Source organism: Lipotes vexillifer, unplaced genomic scaffold (assembly GCF_000442215.2).
Source record: "Lipotes vexillifer unplaced genomic scaffold, Lipotes_vexillifer_v1.1 scaffold112, whole genome shotgun sequence".
NCBI lineage: Eukaryota > Metazoa > Chordata > Mammalia > Artiodactyla > Lipotidae > Lipotes > Lipotes vexillifer.
Genome location: NW_006776285.1, coordinates 1,439,661 through 1,463,879, shown reverse-complemented (window position 1 = coordinate 1,463,879; position 24,219 = coordinate 1,439,661). Strand labels below are relative to the sequence as shown.

Below are 24,219 nucleotides of genomic sequence, written 5' to 3'. Positions count from 1 at the left end.
GCGTGAAGAAATGCCTGGGGACACAGAGGCTCCGGGCACGCTCACCGAGGGCCCCTGGGTGACAGAAGTCCAAGGCAAGTGACTAATAAAGAAAGATAGGGGCTTCCCTGGTGGCGCAGTGGTTGAGAGTCCGCCTGCCGATGCAGGGGACCAGTCTGAGAAGATCCCACATGCCGCGGAGCGGCTGGGCCCGTGAGCCATGGCCGCTGAGCCTGCGCGTCCGGAGCCTGTGCTCCGCAGCGGGAGAGGCCACAGCAGTGAGAGGCCCGCGTACCGCAAAAAGAAAAAAAAAAAGATAAGACACGAAACGTCAGTTTGGGTTACACTGCAGAGAGCTGAGGAGTCTGGAATTCATTTAGGAAACAATGTGGAGTCAGTCACTTTTGGGGCAAGAAGCAAAGGACCAAAGTTCCACCTGAGGAAGACTTCCTGTAGTGGTATCCAGGATGATCTAGATAGAGGAGGGAGGGGAGAGATTTCCCCACCTATTTTCCCAAAACCACAATAATTCCTGCTCTCTCCAGCCACCCAGCTCTTGGGCTGTGCCCTTGTAGCAACAGGAGCTCCAGCACCTGAGGTCTGGGGTCTGAGGAGACCACTCCCACAGACCTATCCCCTGTCCCACTTCAAGCAGTGAGTTTCTGTCCTGAATCCTTTGGTAACTTCCTGTCCTAGTTACCAGCTCTATTCCCTGGTTCCTTAAAAAAAAAAAAAATGATGGGGACCCAGTTTGAGTCTTTTTGGTTCCAGCACCATCTGCCATGAATACTGCCACCTAAGTAAAGAACATGCTGGCTCCTAAGGCTTGCTTAGATTTCCCAGTCTCACTCACCTGGATGCTCTGTTATGCTACCCTACCTGGTGGAACACATGCCATTTTGTTGTGAAGGACCCATTGCTCTATTTTGGCCTGAGATCCGGATGTTATCTTGGTTACTCTAGTGTTCCTGACAGGCTGTGCCACCCTGAATCTTCTCTGTCAGCCTCACTAGCTGGGTCAGGTTCCCTTCGTAGGCAGGCTTAATGCCAGAACCCAGTCTCTCCCTGCCTCCTCTAGCATTCCATAGCTTTCTAGAGCTAGGACAGCTAATACTTAAGTAGAGCAAAGAGGCCACCTGAAATAATTGAGACATAGAGTGATAAGGACCAGATAATGGGGACCGAGAGGAAAGGCTGATGGTAGAGGCCTGCACTAGGAGAAATAAATCAAAGGTTTAGGAACTAATAGAATGTAGAAGACGGTAAAAGGCAAGGACGAATCAAAGAACTCCATGGTCAAAGCCTGGATGCCAAAGAAAGCCACGTCTGCAATAGCAGGGGTAGCTGGGGATGGCAGGGGATCTACTTTGGTTTGGAAAGTATTTGTACATAGGACTTTCCCGCTCCCTCTCTGCTCTCTCTCTGTGCTCATTCAGAGCAGGTGTCAGTACCTTCCCTCTCTAAAACGAAAGTTTAAGTTAATGCACGAAAGACAAGCAGGGTGAGAGCATAATGAAACCTTCCGGTGACTGCCACTACTGCCAAGTGAACTTTAAATTTTCTATCTTGCTTCACCAAAAATAATTTGTTTCTATTCCTGAAATTACATTTTAATACTATCCCCAAACACAGAAGTATTTGTGAAAGTAGAAGTTATGAAAAAAGTAAAGATATTAAGCTGAAGACATTTTAGATGTTAAGCCAATGTTAAGTGTTAACTGTGGATATGTGTTGAAGAGAATAAAGAATCAAGTTGTAAGATCTCTGTTTGGTGCCATTGCCTTAAACAATGTCAAAGAGTCATTCTTGTAAAAGATCAATGTTGGTATCTCATATCCTGTTTAAAGCCTGTGATACCTTTAGGGAGAGGTGGAATTAGATGGTTGCTACTCCAGTCACCTGACCAGTCACTCAGTGGTTTGAGGAAGAACTGAGTGTGGTCATAGGTTACAGACCCTCTCTTCTAAACCAGGGGACACACAGCACGTATTCACAGCAATTCTTCTGCTTGTAGACACTGTAACCTCTCGTTGTGAAAATTTCTCGGTCTAACTCTGCAGTCTTACAGTCCAACTTAACTGAATGCCTCCCCTCACTTGTGTGAGAACAAAATCTGATGCAAGTTTCTTAACATTCTCACTATAAAATTCTGATTTTTTAATTAAAAAATTGACACCCAGAAGCAAATTAATCAGTGCCTGGCATGTACCACGTTTTCAATGTAGATCTATGTAGACCATAAGAATGGGTTTTGAGTTAACACACAGTCCTCAGGCACTACTGCCCATGAGGTGCTCGGGGAGATGCGCCTGGGTTCAAGAGATGTGGGCACTGAGAAGAAAGAAGGGTGAGGAAGGGCACGTTCACAAAAGGGAAGGGCTGAGACAGGTAGTGAACCTCTCTTGCACAGGTTTAGGGGAAATGGGAAGGGGAAGAGAGGAGACAAAAGAGAAAGAAAGTCAAAGACAACCAAGATGATGACACCTTGTGTAAATCAAGAGCTATTTTGTAAAACAAGGAAGGACACAACAGCAATGGCACATCTTGTAGAGACTGAGATGGATGAAAATGAGAGAATAACACTAAATGTCAGGATTGGGAGGCTTGGAGCCCCCTCAATGGAGTGCTGGACGCAGGGGCAGCCTGCAGAAGGAAAGAGATGAGAGTGCAGGAGGGAAGTGGAAGCAGCAGACACAGGGTAAATTTTTAAGACCTTTGGTCTTAGTTGTAACTGCCCATGTAGAAGTTAGAGGAACAGCCTGTTTGTTTGTATTGTCAGCTTTGGGGTGATGAAAGCATACGTAAAGACCCAAAGGGAGGCACCTCAGCCACCACTACCTACCCACCACCACCCCCTCCCAAAAAAAAAGGGAAGAAATGATTATGTAGGAAAAAAAGCGTAAATGAGTTTTTGAGTTCTAAAGTTAGGGAAGGGATGGAGCTTAGGTGGAACCAAAGAAGGACCCTTTCACTCAGGAGATGAAAACCGAAGAAAAGAATCACCAAGGGAAAGTAAATAGAAAAGAGTACTCTGCCCTGGAACCCAATAGCTATGGACCATTCTAAACAGAGCTGAAGATACAGGTAACTTTCTGCTTTAAAACAAGGCCAGAGAACTTGAAGTCGGGGCATAAGCCCAGCCAGCCTTATAGGACAAGACAGCCTTTCAAAATCTAGTTGACTCAAGGACCACCAAGCAGACAGAACACAGGACCTTTCTTAACTTCCACCACCATGAACATGTGAGAACAATGGCATTTATTAAAGTGGCATTAATAAATCAGTGTTGCATCCTATCTACCATCAATTAAAAATTCATACAACAGACACACACACTAGGAAAAGTGGTATTAATCGCTGTGTAATAGAACACAGTAAGATTCACGTCCATATGACTGTAAAGCCAAGAGCTTAGGACAAAGAAAGAAAGAAGAGTTACTCTTCTTGGAAGAAATTCATATTCTTTCATATCCCAAAATATTATGGCTCTTGCCTAAGGTGTTCTTTGATGGAGCTGGCCTTAGTCATACCCAAACCCCTAGATTTCACTGTTTGAGACAATGTATTAGAGAAGAAAACACCCTTCTCTTGGTTATTTCCAAATGCATCAGTTTTCCTCTAGATGTGACATCTTTCCTCAATGTGAAAAAAACATGTTACACCACTTTGTTCCTCCGTTTATTTTAAGCTTTACTACTACATTCCATAAAACTCAGCAGAAATTGATTTTTAAAAAAAATATATATATATAGTGACAGTTAAGTACTTGGGGCACTCGATAACATCTTACGAAATTCAAATAAAACATTAGTAATAACGGGTTTAAAAAGAAATGATGCAAGTAAATGTAGCAGAAAAATTCACAATGAATTGTTAACACATCCACTTGGCTTGTCTTTATTCTGTTATGTCACAATTGTGATGCAAAGACAAAAAACAAAAAACAATCTAATGAGACATCTAATAACTTTCTCAGGTTTTTAATGTGGTTCGGTAGTCTTTAGAAGCTAGAAATATAGTACCCATAAATAACTTCTTGGAACTCAACTTATATAAAATCTTGTGTGAATTTGAAAAGGAAACAGAATACAAAGATTGCTAGGCTATCCTCAATAAATATGGGATAATATAAAATAACACTTAATGCTGTCTAAAATGACTTTTCTTAAATATTCTGGGTTGGTAGAAATGTTACAGCCTCCCTACTATTAAAATAATTAAAAAGAGTGACAAGAAAAGATGAAGGGAAGTTCTTTGTAATTGTTCCTACTTTAGGGAGAGAGAAGGTAGCAGCCCAGACCCAGGAAAAGGGCAAGAGAGACAAATGAAGAGACTTTCATCAACTCTTTTCAATGTCTTCTTAATGTTACTGTCCAGAGCCCTATTCCCATCTTGGTTATCCATGGTAACTCGAAGACCTAGACTCCCCCAATGCTTAGAGAAACCTGAGCGGGAAGTACTTAAGAAGACCAGTGTATTTCCATCTACAACTGCAAAACAAGGAAGAACAAGATGCCCAGTCAGGGTTGGAAGGAGTCAAGGATCCACAACAGAATCTGGAACTGAAAGTGCATTAGAATTCAGTTCATTCAACTCTGATCTGACTTGCTCAAGGTCACACGGTACCTTGGTGGCAAGGACACAACTAGAACCCAGGTGTCCTCCCTCAGCACAGCACTCTGTTCATCCCTTCCCACTGCTCCTAACCCAAGAAGCCAGTTAGGAACTAAAGAGGATTCAATAAGCAAACTATTATTATTTGCTCCTAAGCCAAGTCTTTTGTCTTTGCCTATCTTTTTATTGCAAAAACTTTCCAGTACCTACAAGTAGAGATATGAGAATAATGAACCCCATATATTACCAACTTGTGACCGATCTTCTTTCATCTATACTCCCCTCTCCTCCAGGATCATTTTGAAACAAATCCCAGAAACAGTATCATTATTTCTTTTTAAATATTAAATGCTCAAAGAAACGATACAGCTGCAAAAGCAGCAGGCTTCTTTAGGAAGCCCTGGTGTCTCTATCCTACACCCTTGTGCTATTGATGGTGTTTTCCTTTTTATGTCACAGCGCTAGAACTAAAGGCCAACTCTTAGCACAGACCAGTAAGATATGCTCTGTGATCCTGTACATACACGGACAATATTAGTTTCTGGTGCAGTGAGGAATTTTGATGAAGGGATTATTTTAGACAACAAACGTGGAGAAAGCTAAACTTACACCAAGAGATAAACGCATTTCCACCTTAAACAATACCCTGATACTGGACATTTGTTTAAATCAGGCTTAATTCTGGCCTGAGATTTAAGGCCAGCTTCCTCCATAAGTCCATATGAAAGGTACTAAATAATGTAATTCTTAAGGTTTAACAAATTCACAAAATAAAATAACAATAAAAAGTTTTCACACCATTAGGGTTATGACTCCTCTAGGACACAGACCATTTATTTGTCCTAAGGACATGATGGATATTTAAAATTAATAAATATAGCAACACTTTTCCTTCATACAGCCATTTAAATTTTGCCCACAGAACAAATACATTTAAAAGACATTTTAAAAATTCTTCATTGACAAATAGGATTGTGTTACTGGAACTAAGTAGACAGATAGATAATAGTGTTCGTATGTGTGTGTATAAATGGATACTTGCAGCTACAATAATGACAAATAACATTTCCACTTCTAATTTTCCATTTCACCGCCCTCTCCCTACACATTAATTTTTTATATGAATTTACAAGTACATATTTAAAAACAAGACTATGTTAGAAAGCCAAAGTGAGTAGAAAAAAGAAGGCAGATCAGAACCCTAAGTTGTTTCACCCTTAAATGAAATAATTTCATTTCAAATATAGATTAATTTTTTCCCTGAAAAAAAAAAAAACCTGCAAGATATAATTTTTTACCTTTTGGAAAATTTAAAAATTTATCTTCTAACAAAATTATGATGTTCCTACCTGCTGATGTTTCTCTAAATTTGTCACTGGTCTTCTTTTTCCTCCATTTCCAAGGCTTAAAGATTTTACCAATGGTGGAGAGTTTCCCCTTTCTCTTGAAGGGAGGTGTTTGGGAGCCTGCTGTTGGGCCATCTGAGTTTGCTATAGAAGCTTTGTCCAGTCCGTCAACTGTATAAAGAAAGCCAAGTCAGAGAAAAGCTGTAATAAAAGTTTGAAACAACATCATCTATGTCTTCCTGCACTGTTCAAAGTAAACATGCCCACTTTAATTGGAATCTCACATAAAGTTTGTTTTGCCTCATTTCCCTGCCAGTAGAACTCCTCTAATATCAATCAATAAATCAATCATTCAGAAATTACAGTCCCCTTAGATAATCATTTTGAGGAAACAGAAAAGAAATAAGAGACCTACCTAAAAGGTAAGGCCAGATAAATAAGGGTCTGCGAAACAGCTGAATCCATCTGCAACAACTACATCAATATTTTGGGCAGAAATAGAGTATTCTAAGTGGAAACAGGATGTTCCTCCAGAGACTAGTTTGGCATCCTCAGTAATGAAAATGACAGTTATGGTGTAGTTAAAACCAGGTTTTTTTCCTTCACAAAATAAAATTTAGTGCCAAGAAGCTAAATTCTAAATTTTACTATACTAAAACTATCTTTGCTTGTTACAAAAAAGTTTTTAGCTTCAGATAGACTGATAACTATCACGAATGACAAAAAATACGTGGAAAATATGGATGTCGTAGGTAATAGAACATATCTTTATGTGCCTCAATCATTTCATCAATCAGAAGAAAGGCCCCAAACCTTAAGTTGCCTTACACTATGTTCATAACAGAAAGAAGATGGGGATAACTTATATTACCCCAAAGATTAAATTTTAATGGCAGAAAATGGGAAGCAACTAAAGAATGGATATAACTATGGTATTTTTCATGCAATGAAGCAGCACTCAGCAATTTAAAGAAACGGAGCCACTGATGCCTACAAACAAGGTGAATGTATCTCAAAAACACTGTGCTGGGAAAAAACAGCAACACACAGAAAAGTACATCCTGTGTGGTTCTATGTATATGAAGTTCTAAAACAGGCAAAATGAATTTATGGGAAAACAGAAAAAAAGAAGAAGAAAGAAAGAAAACCAGAACAGTAGTTGCTTCTTGGAGTGAAATGGATGTGGGAATTAATTGAGAAGAGGCTTGAGGGATTTTCCTGGGGTGATGGAAATTATCTCAATAAAGGATGGATTATACAAAATGCATCAAATGGTATTTATGATAGTGTGCATTTTTCTTTATGTAAAATCTACCTTTAAAAAAACCATAAATAAGTAGTGAAGTCCAAATAATGGCATGCACGCTGATGTGTTTAGGGATGAAGTGTACTGATGTCCATCAAAAATAATAAATTGATGGATAGATGGAATGGATAAATTTACAATATAGTAAAATATAGCAAAATCTTAAGTGTTGAATCTAGGTGGTGGGTGTGTGGTCATTAATTGCATAATTCTTCCATCTCCAAAACTTTCACAATAAAATATTGGGAAAAATAAAACAAAAATTGAATGGCAAGAATCTCTGCTTCTAGGAAAATGGAGTAAACTTACTTTTTCCCACTTCTCCTGCTACATACAACTAAAAAAAACCCTGAATGCTATATATAAAAGAAACATGAAAAGACTATATAAGGTGAAAAGAAAGTAGGCCAGCTTGGGACCTCAGGACCTAAGAAACAACATGGAGGTAAGATCCCTGGGTTTTCCTTTAGTCTCATGTATTCCAGACTTGCAGCTGAACCTGAAAACACCAGTGGGCACAGACCAAAAAAGCCTCAACAATAGCCTGCTCTCTCTAGCCAAAGGAGCAGGAAAGGGACAGCCTAGCAAGACAGAAAACTTTCAGACAATAACTGCTCCACTCCAGACAAACACCACAGAAGAAACTATAACCATCCAAGCCAAGAAAGGCTGAGTGGGCAGAATAGACTTCTACCCTCTAATGAGGAGCCCCAAAACCCCTATCAGAGTGGTGTCAGAGAGGACCAAGTAGGGAGCCAGGACCTTCCTGTGCACCAGCTGTTAATGAAGCATCCTCCACATTGTCAGTGGAGACCATGTGGGAACCTGGTCTTCCACCCATACCCAGTAATGAGGTATCTCTTATTCTCCTTCCCCGCCAGTATTGGGGTCACACCAAACCACTGCTCAGCGGGAACAAGACCACCCTCACCCACTATGGTGTCAGTAGAGACCACGTGGGGATCTGGAAATTGAACCATGCCCAAGAGTAACGAAGACCCTTCCCCCCCATTTCTGCCGCCAGATATCAACAGAGGATGAAGGGAGAACCTGGGTGTTTACCTCCGCCTGGCAGTAATGAGGTGGCACCCCTCACTTCCCTTGCTGGAGAGGTGTCAAAGCCAGTTAAAACAAAAGGTTTCCATAACATTTACAGTCTCATAATATAATACAAAAATGTTTTAAGTTTCAATCAAAAATCACTTGACATACCAAGAACCAGGAAAATCTCAAACTGAATGAAAAAAGACAGTCAATACAATGCCAATACCTTAATCCTTATAAGTTCTCCTTCCAAACAAGAATGATAAATCCTGTTCTTCCCACTCATAAAGTCAACTCTAATTTCAGGCAGAAATGCAAGTTCGGCAGTGAATGATTCTTCTGTAAATGGTTCCTAACCCTACTTTACCCCAGCCACGTTGGCCACAGTGCAGCAGGCAGAGATATGGGAAGGACTAATTTGGAAGCTAAGCCAGAGTTAAAAAGTAAAATCCTTATTTACTTTAACTTCCACTCCTGTCCAATTGCCTTCCTTAAACTAGGGGCAAACCCAGGGAGAAACTGACCATATGGTATTTCTTCTCCACTGAGACTTTACGCTGAAGGCTCAATTTTGAACAATTTAAATGCTGTGAAATATAAAAGGACTGACTATTACAAACATGGGAACTAAAGTTACCATCTCAAATTCACCTCCGTGGCTACAGACACACATTTAGTTCTCATTTTCTCTCAACCCACATATCTGGTTCCCTGACACTCCATCAAAATTCTGCTTTTGATCTGAACCACTAAGGAATAGTCTATTTTTTCTCCTGAAGACAAAAACAAACAAAAACAAAAATTAAATATTCCTTAGGTGACAGAAGGTGACAGATGGGGAGACTGAATGAGGCAGCTGAAAAATGAAAACCTTCATGTTAAATTCATAGCTACATAAGACATTAACTGCCATACCTTTCTTTATTTTGCATTTACAGTTTTAGTCTTTATCTCTACTCCGGAAGGGGCCTGGGCCAGTGCCAATGACCACAGCAGAACACGCACACACATACCTTTTTCCTGATTGAATGAATCCACCTATAATTTTGTAATTATTGGGCTATTACAGTAAACCACACTTGCAATTAAGAACCATACGTCGGCACAGTTGGCCACACTGCCATTGTACTTCTTGTAAATCATGAACATGAAGGGGACTGCCACCTAATTTGGAGTAGTATAAACAGAATATTTACTCCCTTTTTTCCTCCAAACACCTAGGATACTGCCAGGACCATTGATAATTCTTTTATTTTTCTTTTGGACCAATTTACCATTAAAGTCACTTTGAAATTTTTGAAACATTTTTTCACAACAAATCTAGTGAATTTGGCATTTACACACAGATAAGAACAAATTGCCAGGTAAAGCCCAGATGAAAGTCTGATTTCCCTGTTTCATTTTTATTTTTTTTAACATCCATGTTTTAATTTATTTATTTATTATTATTATTTTTTAGCCACGCCACTCAGCCTGCAGGATCTTATTTCCCCAACCCAGGATCAAACCTGTGCTCCCTGAAGTGGAAGCGCGGAATCTTAACCACTGGACCACGAGGGAAGTCCCTGATTTTCCTGTTTTACATGTTTACTTTGATCCACTTACATGTTATGAAGAGTGACCTGTCACTCAGCAGGACTTTCTTTTTCACACTGGAAATCAACATTTAAAAATATTTAATTTAATTAATTAATTTATTTAAAATCTCCTTGATGAGGGGATTAATAAAATTTACTTTTAATTATTTTTTAAAAATTTTTATTGGAGTATAGTTGACTTACAATATTGTATTAGTTTCTGCTGTAGAGAAAAGTGAAGCAGTTATACATACACATATATCCACTCTTTTTTAGATTCTTTTCCCATATAGGCCATTACAGAGTATTGAGTAGAGTTCCCTGTGCTATACAGTAGGGCCTTATTAGTTATCTATTTTTATATAGTGTGTATATGTCAATCCCAATCTCCCAGTTTATCCCCTCATCCTTACCTCCTGGTAACCATAAGTTTGTTTTCTACATCTGTGACTCCTGTTTTTGTAAATAAGTTCCTTTACTTTTAATTTTAATTTTATATTGGAGTATACTTGATTAACAATGATGTGTTAGTTACAGGTGTACAGCAAGGTGATTCAGTTATATCCATACAAGTATCCATTTTTTTCAAATTCTTTTTCCACTTAGGTTATCACAGAATATTGAGCCAAGTAAATATTATTTAAATATTTTTTTAAAATAGTCATTAGCTGTTCAAATGTAGACATTTTAAATGACACAGCTCAGTCTATCTTCCCACCAAAGTAAGCTCATTCCTAACAGGATTTCCCTGCACCACCAACCAGTAAGATCCAGAAAATACATGAAGATTTTACTTTTCATTTAAACGGAAATTTATCAATTAGACAATCCCAGTGCTACTGTGACCACAGAAGCCAAAAATAAATGAAGCTAGATAATTAACATATAAATTAAACTATAGACTTGGAGAGTCTTTTCTTTGAGATCTGAGAACTGAATGACAAGGATTCTTAGAAAAATTAATCCTATTTAATATGAGTTTGCAGTATTGTTATAATGTTCAATAGTTCTCTAATAGTCTAGATATTCATTTTTGGTTTTTCTCCACACAATTATTTCAGTCACTGAGAAAGTGAGACAAATGTGGCAGAGCATTCCACCTCACAAATTTCGTAGGTGAAAGATGATTTAGAAAACAACCTCAATAAAAAAATTCCCAGTACTCATTCTAAAGAAAGTGATAGCTACTCTAAGAAAAAACAGTGGCAAAGATGGCCTCAACTGTCCTCTAAATATCCTTACATATCTTTTTTTTTTTTTTTAATTTTTAAATTTTTTTGGCTGAGTTGGGTCTTCGTTGCTGCACGCGGGCTTTCTCTAGTTGCGGCGAGAGGGGGCTACTCTTTGTTGGGGTGCACGGGCTTCTCGTGGCAGTGGCTTCTCTTGTTACGAAGCACGGGCTCTACGTATGCGGGCTTCACTAGTTGTGGCTCATGGGCTCTAGAACGCAGGCTCAGTAGTTGTGGCGCATGGGCTTAGCTGCTCCGAGGCATGTGGGAACTTCCCGGACCAGGGCTCGAACCCGAGTTCCCTGCATTGGCAGATGGATTCTTAACCACTGTGCCACAAGGGAATTCCCTATCCTTACATATATGAAGGTTAATGAGAATACATTTTTGAAGCCCAGTATCAACAAAAACAAAGCGAACTCATATGTGGTTAAAAAAAAAGTGTTGATAATACTCTGCTGTACTAAGTACATGCTTACAATACTACTCATAGTGATTTTATTAGACCAAAGAATGTACCTATTAAAAGGGCATTGTACAAAAACATCTGACATTTAAAAATCAAGAACTTAGGGACAATGCAGGGGACACGGGTTCGAGCCCTGGTCTGGGAAGATCCCACATGCCGCGGAGCAACTATGCCCATGTGCCACAACTACTGAGCCTGCACTCTACAGGCCGCGAGCCACAACTACTGGGCCTGCATGCCACAACCACTAAAGCCCATGCGCCTAGAGCCCATGCTTCGCAACAAGAGAAGCCACAATGAGAAGCCTGCACACCGCAACGCAGAGTAGCCCCTGCTTGCTGCAACTAGAGAAAGCCCGTGTGCAGCAATGAAGACCCAACGTAGCCAAAAATAAATAATTTTTTTTAAAAATCAAGTACTGAAAGAAGTAAGAAAACAAGCAAACCAAAGTTTATTTCCTTAATATATGGCTTCTAGGCTATTTTCTTTGTGCCTTTGTAAGTTACTATGCTTATGTAATAATGTCACTATATATATATTTTATTTCTTTTACAGTTTTTATGTTTCCACTATAATTCTGTCACCTTCCTCTTTAAAGGCCACAGAACACATGGCAAAGAAACATTAGGGCTGAACTTAGGGAAGATTTAACTTTATTTCCTACCCTTATATGAGGCCTCTCTCTCACAAAACAGTGACTTAGAAAACATGCTGTCAGACAGGGGCATACATCCAGTTCTGGGCACAGAACCAAGTAGACAACAAGGTCAGAGGGAATGGATGCTATGAGCCGTCGCAGACGAGACTGGATTAGGAAAGCCAAGTGGCTATCCTTGTCTTGAGTTGTCTCTTGCTAATCAGCATTTACACTGGGTTGGATCAAATTTCCTCCTTTTGGGATAGGATGAATGACCAGTGAAAAGGGACAGAAGAATAAAAATGTGTGGCATTACGTGGCGTTAGGAGTTAATTCGGAAACTGGTATACTTGTAAGCTGGATGGAACAAATAGATGGTGGATGTTAGGAGCCAGATTTGTCAGTCTTGGAAAGGAAGGTTACAGATAAGCAAGGGGGAAGCTAGAATGATCCATGTGGCACTGAATTAGAGTTGGAGGCATCAGTATGAACTCCTGCTTTGGCAAGAGAGAGAGAAAGAAGGAGACAGATAGAGAGATGACAGGTAATAGGTATGTGTATATACATGGCTCAGTATACACACATGTATTTCCTATTCATTCTGAGGGGCTAGAAGCAAATGACACCCCAGTGAGCACTCAGGTCTTGGTTTCTAATAGCACTCTCCAGTAAAAGGAATCAGACCTTTTTCCAGAAATGGCTACTTCTAGGATTGGAGCATAGAAAATACTAGATGAGCCTGGAGCATCTTATACTGCCAGAAAGTAAACAAGCACTCAAAAAACATTCTGATGAGAGAATGTCAAAGTCACACAGGAGCCAACTAAGAGAGTCCCACAGGCCAAAGATGGAACAACTGGAGCAATAAAATAAACAGTGCAGTATTAGATAATAATTCAAAGTATAAAATAAATATCTGTGAGTCCATACTGAATAAATACTGAATAAATAAATAAATGTGGGATAACAGAAAAGTCTGTACAGAAGAATCGCAATTAATTTATATAAATACTCCACTCTCAAGAAGGTGGATCTGAACTCCCCACCCCTGAAATGTGGGCTATACATGGCGACTTCCTTTGAAAGACTTCGGTATAGGGAATTCCCTCGAGGTCCAGTGGTTGGGACTCCACACTTTCACTGCCGAGGGCCTGGGTTCGATCCCTGGTCAGGGAACTAAAATCCCACAGGCCGCGCAGTGTGGCCAAAAATAAATATATACAATTAAAAAAAAAAAAAGACTTCGGGATGGAAAGGTAGGGAAAAAGAGGGACTTCACAGTGGAGAAACCTGATAAACACTAACTCAACCAAATGATGGATGTTAACTTGATCAGTGATAAGTCATGTTGAGAGCATGAACCCTTGATATGATGGACGAGAATCAGATGTTGAAACCTATAACCCCATTGTAACCATAAGAAAAGCATTAGACAAACCAAACTGAGGGACATTTACAAAATACCTGACCAATAAATACACCTCAAGGTCATTAAAACAAGGGAAGTCTGAGAAATTGTCGCAGACCAGAGGAGGCTAAGGAGACATTCTGAACAAATGTAAAGCGGTATCCTGGATGGAAGCCTGGAACAACAACAACAAAAAGGATCTTAGGGAAAAACTAGTGAAATCCTAACAAACTGTGGGGTTTAGTCAGTAATAATGCACCAAAACTCCTTCCTTGGTTGTAACAAATGTATTCTACTCATTTAAGAGATGAACAGCAGGAGAAACTAAGCTGGAGGTATATGAGAAGTCTCTGTACTTTCTTTGCAATTCTTCTGCACATCTAGAACTATCCTAAAATAAGGGGTTCATTTTTTTAAATGTGGATTAACTAGCAAGGAGAGGATGAGGACTTAGGAGATTCCTAGGGGACAGGATATCTATCAGTTGTAGAGAGACCTCGGTGGTGGTGTCATTTATCAACAGTAAAGATTTCTGCTCTAAGTTTTAGGAAGTAATATGTTTTAGAATTGCCTGTTTTTCTCTCCAAAATCTCCCTTTATTAATGCTTTCAACTCCCAGTATTTTATCACTAAGAGAATATTTACAGGTCATCAAATTGCTGTTTCAACACTTTGTATTACATGATGGATGGATCCCAATAAGGTAAGTGGTATCTAATATCTTGCAAAAGAGTGGACGATGGGCCCAGTTACTGCTGATCACAGTTACCGTGGAACCACACAGACAGAGGCAATCCCCAACGCATGCGTGTGTGCAGTACTAGTAGCATGTACTGCTAACATAGAATGACAAATCTGGGAATAAAAATGTTTTAAGTTACTTGTACTTTATTTTTAAATCACTGAAGCTCAATTATTTTCAACAATAAACTTCTATTTGGGAACCAAAAGTAAATTTAAAAGACTGAAATTTATTTCATGACAATGGAGGATAGCTTTTCTAGCTTATCCATTTTTTCCCCTGAACTCATGGGCATGAGAGAAGAGTGGTATAATTCCAGAACAGAAATCCCACCGCTCACACTGGTGTGAGAGGTTTGATGAGCAGACCCAACCAAGGACTAGTCACTGACCCATCCTGGGTTTCATTCTTTCCTGAAAGTGGAAATTCACAAGCACTTTATTAAGAGCAGAATTAATAATCACTATTATTTATTGAGTATTTACTGTGTGCCAGGCACTGTGTTAAGGACTTTACCTGCATTAGCTCATGCTAATTCTTACAATAGCTCTGAGATAAGTACCATTTTGAGATGAGGAAACTCAGATACACAGAGACCAAGCATCTAATTCAGTATCTGGGACATCGTGTGTGTGTGTGTGTGTGTGTGGCGGGGGGGAGAAAGGTTAAATAAATATTTATCAACTAAAAATATGACTAGATAATGAATAAACAGGTATCTTCCTCAAGTGACACACCAAAAAGGTGGCAGAGAGCTTGGATCAAAAGTCAGGTCTGTCTGCCTCCTAAGATGGCCCTCTTAACCACCACAGCGCAAGGGCTGCTTTAGGTCGGCAAACTGTAAGACAGGATTCCTCCTCTTACAGAGTTTGCGGTAAGGTGGGGGAAGCAGACGTGATCAGTGGTCAATGATGCCAGCCAACTGGGGAGGTGCTGGAATAAAGGCAAAAGCAGAGAGCCAGTGAACTCTGGCTGGTGTGGCTTGGGACTATTTCACAGGGAATGGGGAGACCTGAACTGGGATGGCCAAGATGAGTAGCCTTTCCGGTGGAAATCAAGGAGGGAATGCCTCGAAAGTGAACAAATTAAGGATGGCTGACCTTTTAAAGTAATGCCAATAAAAATGTTCTCATTATCTCAGTGCTGTGCTCTTAAGAGACACGAGACATATTTATAGAAAAAACTAAAAACAAATTTATAAAGTCCTATCTTTGAACGTGTGAAATAGTTAAATGTGAAATTTTTAAAAAGGATCTAGAGAATTTTTGAACTTTCTATATATCAATGTATATAACACTAGATAAAAATCTGAGAAAGGGCTTCCCTGGTGGCACAGTGGTTGAGGGTCCGCCTGCCGATGCAGGGGACGCGGGTTCGTGCCCCGGTCCGGGAGGATCCCGCGTGCCGCGGAGCGGCTGGGCCCGTGAGCCATGGCCGCTGAGCCTGCACGTCCGGAGCCTGTGCTCCGCAACGGGAGAGGCCACAACAGTGAGAGGCCCGCGTCCCGCAAAAAAAAAAAAAAAACTGAGAAAAATACAATTTTAGAGTTAGATCTTAGATGACACAGAAGAAAACTGCTTTTCACCTGCTGATAGTTCCTTTTAAAAATAATCAGCATTAAGGTAATAATCATGGCTAAAAATATATTTTAAATTGTTTAGCCACCATCTTTTGAAATGCAGCAAGCGTAAAAAGAACAGAATGTAAACAAGAAATTAAATTCAAAGAAAAATATCTCCAATTGCCCTTCTACATGCATCACCTACAGACTTTCTTGGTCACATCATACTTGTCGCCAGCAGTAAATCTGTAGATATTTTTGACTTTTGTTGTTGTTGTTAATTTCACAAGCGTTTCCAGGTATGTGAGAAGAGCAGAGGTCAAGAGACTCATGTGAAACCTGGATTGTAATTGACTAGGTGGCTCCCTTCTGCACCTGACCTTACTTTAATCGATTGAAACTAGACCTCAAAAAACAATTTTTTATTAGGAAAAAAAAGAATAGAATGTGAAAAACATTGCCGCAATAGAGTAAAATGAACGAATTTTAGTTTCTCTGGAGGAAGACTAATATTTGTTCACTAGTTAATTAATTACATACTGGATTATAATTTGCCATTAAGTTGCTAATTTCCATTCCACTGTCACTTGAAAGTGAATGAAATGAAATCACTTGAAAGAAATGATAAAGTTAGCTAAAGAGACTTGGGATGAAATCAGTATTTCCCACTATCACTGAGATTAATACTATGAAGATTTTTCAAAATTATGTTTGAGGTATAACATGCATATAGCAAGCAAATGATTTTGTACGTGCAACCACCATCCAGGTCAAGGTCTAGGTCATTTCCAAGAAAACCTGTCTGTGCTCCTTCCCAGCCAATACCATCCTCTCCACCCATGCCCCCAAATAACCACTGTTTTGACTTCCGTCGCCACTAATTTGTTTTACCTGTTCTTGAACTTCAACTTAGCGCAATTATACAACATACTCTTTTGTGTCTGTCTTCCTTCACTGAACATTGTGTCTGTGAGACTCGTCTAAATACACGAGCATTTCAAAGCAAAGCTACCTAGGTACAAAATGAAAAGTATGCCATCCATCTCAGCAAGACCTCAGATGTGAGAGTACTTGAACATGATGAGCTTATTCACAGCTCTTGCTTTTAGAAAGGATATCACTTCCATTTTCTTTACCTGGAACACGTAAATAATATCTCCTTCTACTTACTAGATTTCTGAGAAAGCTAATCTACCTTTCCACCATTTTTTGAGGTTGCCCTGAAGCCGTGCTAAATTAGGAGCTCACCTCAGCAAGCTTAATGATGATGAAGCACTTTATTTTCTGTAAATAATGACAGCTTTATGTTTAGTCTTATTCTGCACATTAGAGCAGGCAGTAGTCTGAGCAATGCAGTTCAGAGAAACACTGAGTATAACATTATCCATTACAGGAACAACTCTGTTGATCACAGGAGTTCTACATTACTCTCTATATATTAAAGCCCTATATATGAGGACACTGAGACCCAAGAAGGCTATGTGGCTTTCCGAATAATTAACTAGTGGCAGAGACATAGTCTAGGTCATCTGACTCCTGATCAGGGTATTTTTTTCCCATTCTCTCAGGCTGTCCTCATTGGAATATGATAGTTAAACTCATGGTGAACCAGCAGCGCCTCCTAGTACCTCTAAAAGAGCAGTAAGACTCTGGAGAGCAAAAAGCAAAGAAGATGTCACACAGTTAGGACACAGGCAATAAATCTCAGTAAATGTTCTGGGTTTTGACCATCCAGTTGGGATGGTTAACTGTAAAGCCAAGAAGAGAACTGAGTCACAGACCCACTCTGCTACTTAACTGGCCCTGTGACCTTGAGCAAGGACCCCAACATTTCACTGCGGAAATTATAAGACTAAGTTAAATGATCACTAGGCTCAATACGATTGATATAGTTCTACATCACATTAGGACCTGTTCTAAGTGCTTCATGACTATTGCCTTGTTGTCACCACAACCCTATAAAATAGGTGCTATTAGTATTTCCATTTTATAAATGAGGAAGTTGAAGTCCAGAGAGACCAAGCAATTTACCCAAGGTCACACAGCTGGTCAGAGGGATTTAAACTCAGGTAGCTTGCCTGCTGAGTATCCCTTGCACAAGATGGGTCAGGGGACTGTGGGTGGGAATTGGGCTATATTTTAAGAGAAGGCGAGACATAAAGCCTGATGAATAATAATTCAATTCTATGCCCAACTGCTTCTTTGGACTAACCCAACGAGATAAGGCAGATACTGTTTTACTCTCCAAAACAATGCCCACTGTCACCAGAGTTAACTTCATGCTGGTTGCAGGCAGTGTGTCCTCTTCACTTATATTGACTACAGTCATTTGATTGCACAGAATCCTTATTTAGCATAGTATTAATTTTAGAAATTTGATACCATCAGTTTTTTGACTTGTTTTGCTAACAGAGGCAGCCATTATTTTTAAACCCCCGAAGGGAAAAGCTACTAAAGACTTCCATCTGTCTTGCAAACACTGACAGAGAATTTCAGAGTTTAAACTTGTGGACGACAGACCTGTAGAAGGAGCATGTTTGTGCAGCTGTATGACATCCTGGTGCATTGACATGAACAATATCCCCTAGACTTGCTACAGGATATTTAACAGATTAAATAATGTCACTTGTATTTAGGGTTTGAAGAAACTCTGATTGAATAGGAAAAGGGTCACTTTGCAAATGGAACATCAATTTTAATATAAACAAAAGCACTTTAAGTTTCATATATCACTGTTATTGCTATAAGCAAAGTGTTCTAGGAACAGATATGATGGCTATGTTTAGGAATAGCAAGAAATGTGCTACAGAGAAACAAGAAAGGAACAAACCAACTTCCTACCTTCCTTCCCTTCCTGAGCCAACAACCCTCAGAGTCTGGGGTGGGGAGCAGGTCATGGTGTATGGAGGGTGTGCTGTGCTTGTGGAAAGGAAGAAAAAATTGACACGTCTCCAGTGGACAAATTACCAAGTGAGAGAGAAATGTCATCTCTATGTGAAGATGGTGACCACTCAGTTCATGCTGAGCGTGTACATGGGGATGAAACTTTAGGAGAGAAGCTGGCAGACCTTAGATATAAATTGTAAAATAAAATATAATGAAATTCGGGACTTCCCTGGTGGTCCAGTGGTTAAGACTCGGCGCTTCCACTGCAGGGGGAGCAGGTTCTATCCCTGGTCCGGGTACTAAGATCTCACATGCTGCGTGGTATGGCCAAAAAAATAAAAATAAATAAATAAAATATATGCTAAAGTCAGTAAAAAATTTTTTTTTAAATCTAATGAAATTTCACAATTTTGAAGTGAGTGGTTACATTCTGCCCCCAACAAAATTATGAAAAATTTCCCATAGAGGATGAATGTAACAGAAGTATTATTAAAATAACACATTAAATCTGGACCAATATCTTTGGGTCAAAAGATCCATGAGAGTCTACATATAATGTGACTAACTCTCTTTGCAGTCCCCTGGCAGTCACACCGAGTTCTGTGAAGAGCCTGGTGGCCATATGTAAAACTCTGGACTATCCCCCCAAGGCAGAAATGAAACCTTATACAATGGAACTCAGGACACTACGAGATACAAGCCATAGGCTCATTCAATGGAAGGCAGAAAGCTGGTAGAATTTATGTCAATTAGTCATACAGAGTCCCCAAGGCACTCAGGTTTATATCCCTGTCATTCAGTTAAGAGGTGACTGTAACAACCCAGGCATCTGAACTTGGACAGGAAGAGAGAAAATGGACTGGAAATGATGAATAGCTCCAAGAGATACTGAGGAGGAAGTAAGGAGGCTGAGAAGCTGCCTGGAGAAGGCACAGGCGACTCATGGCCAGAACCTCTCCGAGGACGTGGTAGGATATAAAGAGGAGATGGAGACTTGGAGACAAGATCTATGGCTTGAGCTCAGGCGCTATGAACATTCAGGGGAAGATGTCAGCAGACAATCAGAAATACAGTACTGGCACATTAGCAAGAAATCAGAGTTGAAGTTAAAGAAGTTATTTGGGGTGGTCTTTCAAACCAAAGCACAGTTAAGTTTACCTCTTAGAGGTTGATTGCATTGAGGTAGTAGCCTTTACTTGGCAAGGTAAATCATCTAACTAAATTGGAACTAAATCCCAATTGTTTTTATTTTTTCCATTCTTTTCAAGCATTACACATGAGAATTTGAATCTCTCAGAATACTAGGAAACCATCTAGAAAACCATGAAACCATATTTTTAACCCCAAACCAAATTCTTTCATAACAATATTAGGGATACTGAGCTCTGTGTTGCTACTTTAGACTTCTGATTCACTAACTACATCAGAAACTGGGAGAATTACAAAGCCCTTTGCATAGCAGCCCAGGGTCGTGACGGCAAATATCGGACTACATAATGTAACATGCCCAGTTACCAGGAATCATTCTCGAAGACTGGCAACCAGCAAGTTTTTGTTCCAATCCAAACAGAAAACATCACCTCTCCTATCTCTACTTTCAATTGAGAATCAAATATCTCCTGTTATACCGGTATCTTAAGGGGGAAAACACAAATGGAGAAATGATTGACACTTATGTTGCTCTGTAAGAAAACTTCCAGAGCAGTAAGAAAATGTTCCGTTAAATTCCAAGAACCTGGGACTTCTTTCGTACTAGGAATCAGCAGGTAAAGGGAGAAGTTTAGTTGATTTGTTTTACGTTCACGAGGTGTGGGGAGATGCTCAAGCACGTTTATGGGCTGAGATGAAAGAGCCTGGAGGGAGGGAGAAAGTGAAGATCCAAGAGAGAACGGACTAGCCTGTGGGAACTGAATGTCCTCAGGATAAGCGCAGGCTTGGGTGGAGCAGCAGAGCCTGAACCTAATGTGGTGCATACGAGGAAGTCACCAGGAAATCAGGAAACGACAGCGGCAAAGAGATGGTAAGAGAAACTCAGCAGGGTGGCACGTATTTCAAATAAGAATCCACACAATACTGGAAGCAAAACAGGCAGGAATGGTGATCGGGAGTGGATCGAAGGTCAACAGCAAGGGGTGAAGGAAAACTGAGCCTCTTCCGACAGGGGAGAGCTGCCAAGGAGAGGCAGGTTTCAGACACAATGAGAAAGAGACGAAGGAGAAGTCCACCGAAAGATGAGGATGTGGGAAACTCTGCTTCCTGTGGAATGGAGTCATCCATCCATAATTAATTTCTTGAGTAACTATTATAGACAAGGTGATGCACTGGCGCTATGACAGTGAGCAAAAATGTAATGGATCTCTGCCCTTAAGGAGACTTATGGTCTATGATGGGGGCTGACATTATCCTGGCGACCATCCATTCCAATGTAGAAAAGTGGCAGGTACTGAGCCCACAAGCGATGCGGTGGCCGCAGGCATGGCATGAAATGGTCTCCAAGTTCTGAGTTAAAATTCAGGATAAAACTGTGCGTTAACAGAGATTTAGTCCAGTTTCATAACATTGCTTAAAAGGTAGAAACACCCTGTCTCAATTAAGCTGGAAACCACTTAAAAGTCACTGAAAAGCAAAGGATTAACATTCCTTAGTTTGTTTACCTAATTCTCTAGAGATGGAGAGAAGAGAGAGAGAGAGAGAGAGAGAGAGAGAGGCAGAATTCTATTAGTAGTTTTTTTAAAAAATAATTTTACAGTAATGATACCTTTAGGGTTAACTTTAACTTTTTTTCCTCCAATACAGTCACTAAACATGTCCCCCTTAACAAAATGTTCTATTTTGGTTTCTTTCTTGAAAATGACATGTGTGTCAAGCAAGCGTTCCAGAGAACGAGTTGTACCAGCAAGACTTGGGTATAACACCACACGGAACACCTCTGAATCCAATTAGGACACCATCAAGCCAACCAGCTGATTCCAAAGTTCTTTTCTGATATAATTTTTATTAAGATTTTCAATACTGGCCTGAAGGAATGTTGAAAGTGTACTAGAATGATGAAAAAATGCCCATAACTGAGATTCAGAAGTAGCTAGTTGCAACTCACCGATTTTTCCAGAAGCCATAAAATTATTTTTAATTGTGGTTCTTATTAAGTGAGTAGGGGAAGAAAACTTGCCTCTTCAAGGAGTAAGTGTATGAAGAAAAGGGGAGAGTCCTCCCTGCTATGTCAGCAGTCCCATGAGGATAGGGACCAAAGGGGCTTTATTACTGGTGGTGCCCCCCAGCCTGTGCATAAGCCACAGAAGGTACTTAATAAATATTTACAGAATGAATAACTAAGTCACGGACAAGGGTTTGGCAATAATTTACAAGGCCTGGCCTATCTAGGCCATGATTTATTTTAGCAGGTCTTTAGATTTTTCACACAGAGGAAATTGTTTCCAACAGTGCCTTCCTGTAGAATTCCAAATATTTTGCAAGATAATATAACAGACACTAAAGTTTGAAATTGAGAAAACGTCAAAGCCAGCAGGAAGGATGATTAACAGTCAGAAGAATGGTACACACATTGTTGACAAACTTTTCAGGTGAACAAACAATTGCTGCTTACTATGTAATTTTAACTAATTTTAAAAGACAACCATCAAAGACAAATCACTGAAAAGACCAGCTGGAATCATTCCGATGTGAAATTATCTTTCAGGAACTTTCTCTTTTCACACAGTGGTGAAATTATTATTATTTTCTTAAAGAAGCTACCTATCCACACAGACCACGCTGACATCGCCCCTTCCTTCTCTGAACACTGCGCACATCAGGCATGTCAGATTTGTCTTCAGTCCTAACAGGGGAAGTCAGAGAGGCAACTCACTTTCATGGTAAAAAAACTAGGAACGGTAAGCTATCTAACTAAATTGGAACTAAATCCCAATTGTTTTTGTTTTTTCTATTCTTTTCAGGCATTGCACATGAGAATTTGAATCTCTCAGAAAACTAGGAAACCATCTAGAAAACCATGAAACCATATTTTTAACCCGAAACCAAATTCTTTCATAACAATATTAGGGATACTGAGCTCTGTGTTGCTACTTTAGACTTCTGATTCACTAACTACATCAGAAACTGGGAGAATTACAAAGCCCTTTGCATAGCAGCCCAGGGTCGTGACGGCAAATATCGGACTACATAATGTAACATGCCCAGTTACCAGGAATCATTCTCGAAGACTGGCAACCAGCAAGTTTTTGTTCCAATCCAAACAGAAAACATCACCTCTCCTATCTCTACTTTCAATTGAGAATCAAATATCTCCTGTTATACCGGTATCTTAAGGGGGGAAACACAAATGGAGAAATGATTGACACTTATGTTGCTCTATATGAAAACTTCCAGAGAAGAAAATGTTTTGTTTTGTTAAATTCTTTAGTTTATTTGGCAGCCTGGTAACACTGTACACGCTTTTTTAAAAAGAAATCATTAATGAAGCAGAAACTAACACACCATTGTAAAGCAATTATACTCCAATAAAGATGTAAAAGAAAAAATGAAAAAAAAATAATAATTAGGGGCTTCCCTGGTGGCGCAGTGGTTAAGAATCCGCCTGCTAGTTCAGGGGACATGGGTTCGAGCCCTGGCCCGGGAAGATCCCACATGCTGTGGAGCAGCTAAGCCCGTGCGCCACAACTACTGAGCCTGCGCTCTAGAGCCCACGAGCCACAACTACTGAAGCCCGCGTGCCTAGAGCCCGTGCTCCGCAACAAGAGAAGCCACTGCAATGAGAAGCCCGCGCACCACAACGAAGAGTAGCCCCCGCTCGCCGCAACTAGAGACAGCAACGAAGACCCAACACAGCCAAAAATAAAATAAATTTAAAAAAAAAAAGAAAGAATTAGTCATTTAAGTATAAATGCAAACCTGTGAGTACTGTAGAGGAAAAACATGGGCTTTGGGGCCAGAAAGACTTGAATAAGCTCTTCCTCCACATCCTAGCTGGTAACCTTGGGCAAGTCCTTGAAACTTTCAGAGTCTCTGCCTCATCCATAGAATGGGATAACACAATTACCATTCGGGTTGTTGCCCGGGTAACAGAGATAATATATGTGAAGGGTCATCCTGCCTCATCAATATTCAAGAAAGGTCAATGCCTCCCACTTCTCCTAGTTCCCACTCAAGCAAGTGGAGCAAGTGGAAAAGGGGCTCTTAAAAGGTTTGGAGGAGGGGGCTTCCCTGGTGGCGCAGTGGTTGAGAGTCCGCCTGCCGATGCTGGGGACATGGCTTCGTGCCCCGGTCCGGGAGGATCCCACATGCTGCAGAGCGGCTGGGCCCATGAGCCACGGCCGCTGAGCCTGCGCGTCCAGAGCCTGTGCGTCCAGAGCCTGTGCTCCGCGACGGGAGAGGCCACAACAGTGAGAGGCCCGCGTACCGCAA

General features: G+C 40.3%; 1 protein-coding gene across 3 annotated transcripts in view; it reads right to left on the bottom strand.

Annotated features, from left to right (window-relative positions):
- PHACTR2 (phosphatase and actin regulator 2) overlaps window positions 1-24,219 on the bottom strand; it is a 198,391-nt gene that overhangs the window by 95,430 nt on the left and 78,742 nt on the right. For 2 of the 3 annotated variants that reach the window (XM_007450314.1, XM_007450313.1), the window contains exon 2: window positions 5,943-6,110. In XM_007450314.1, coding sequence (XP_007450376.1) covers window positions 5,943-6,110 — 168 coding nt within the window. Of the gene's footprint in view, window positions 1-5,942; window positions 6,111-24,219 lie in introns of those variants that run through there. The other variant, XM_007450315.1, reaches the window with a different exon arrangement.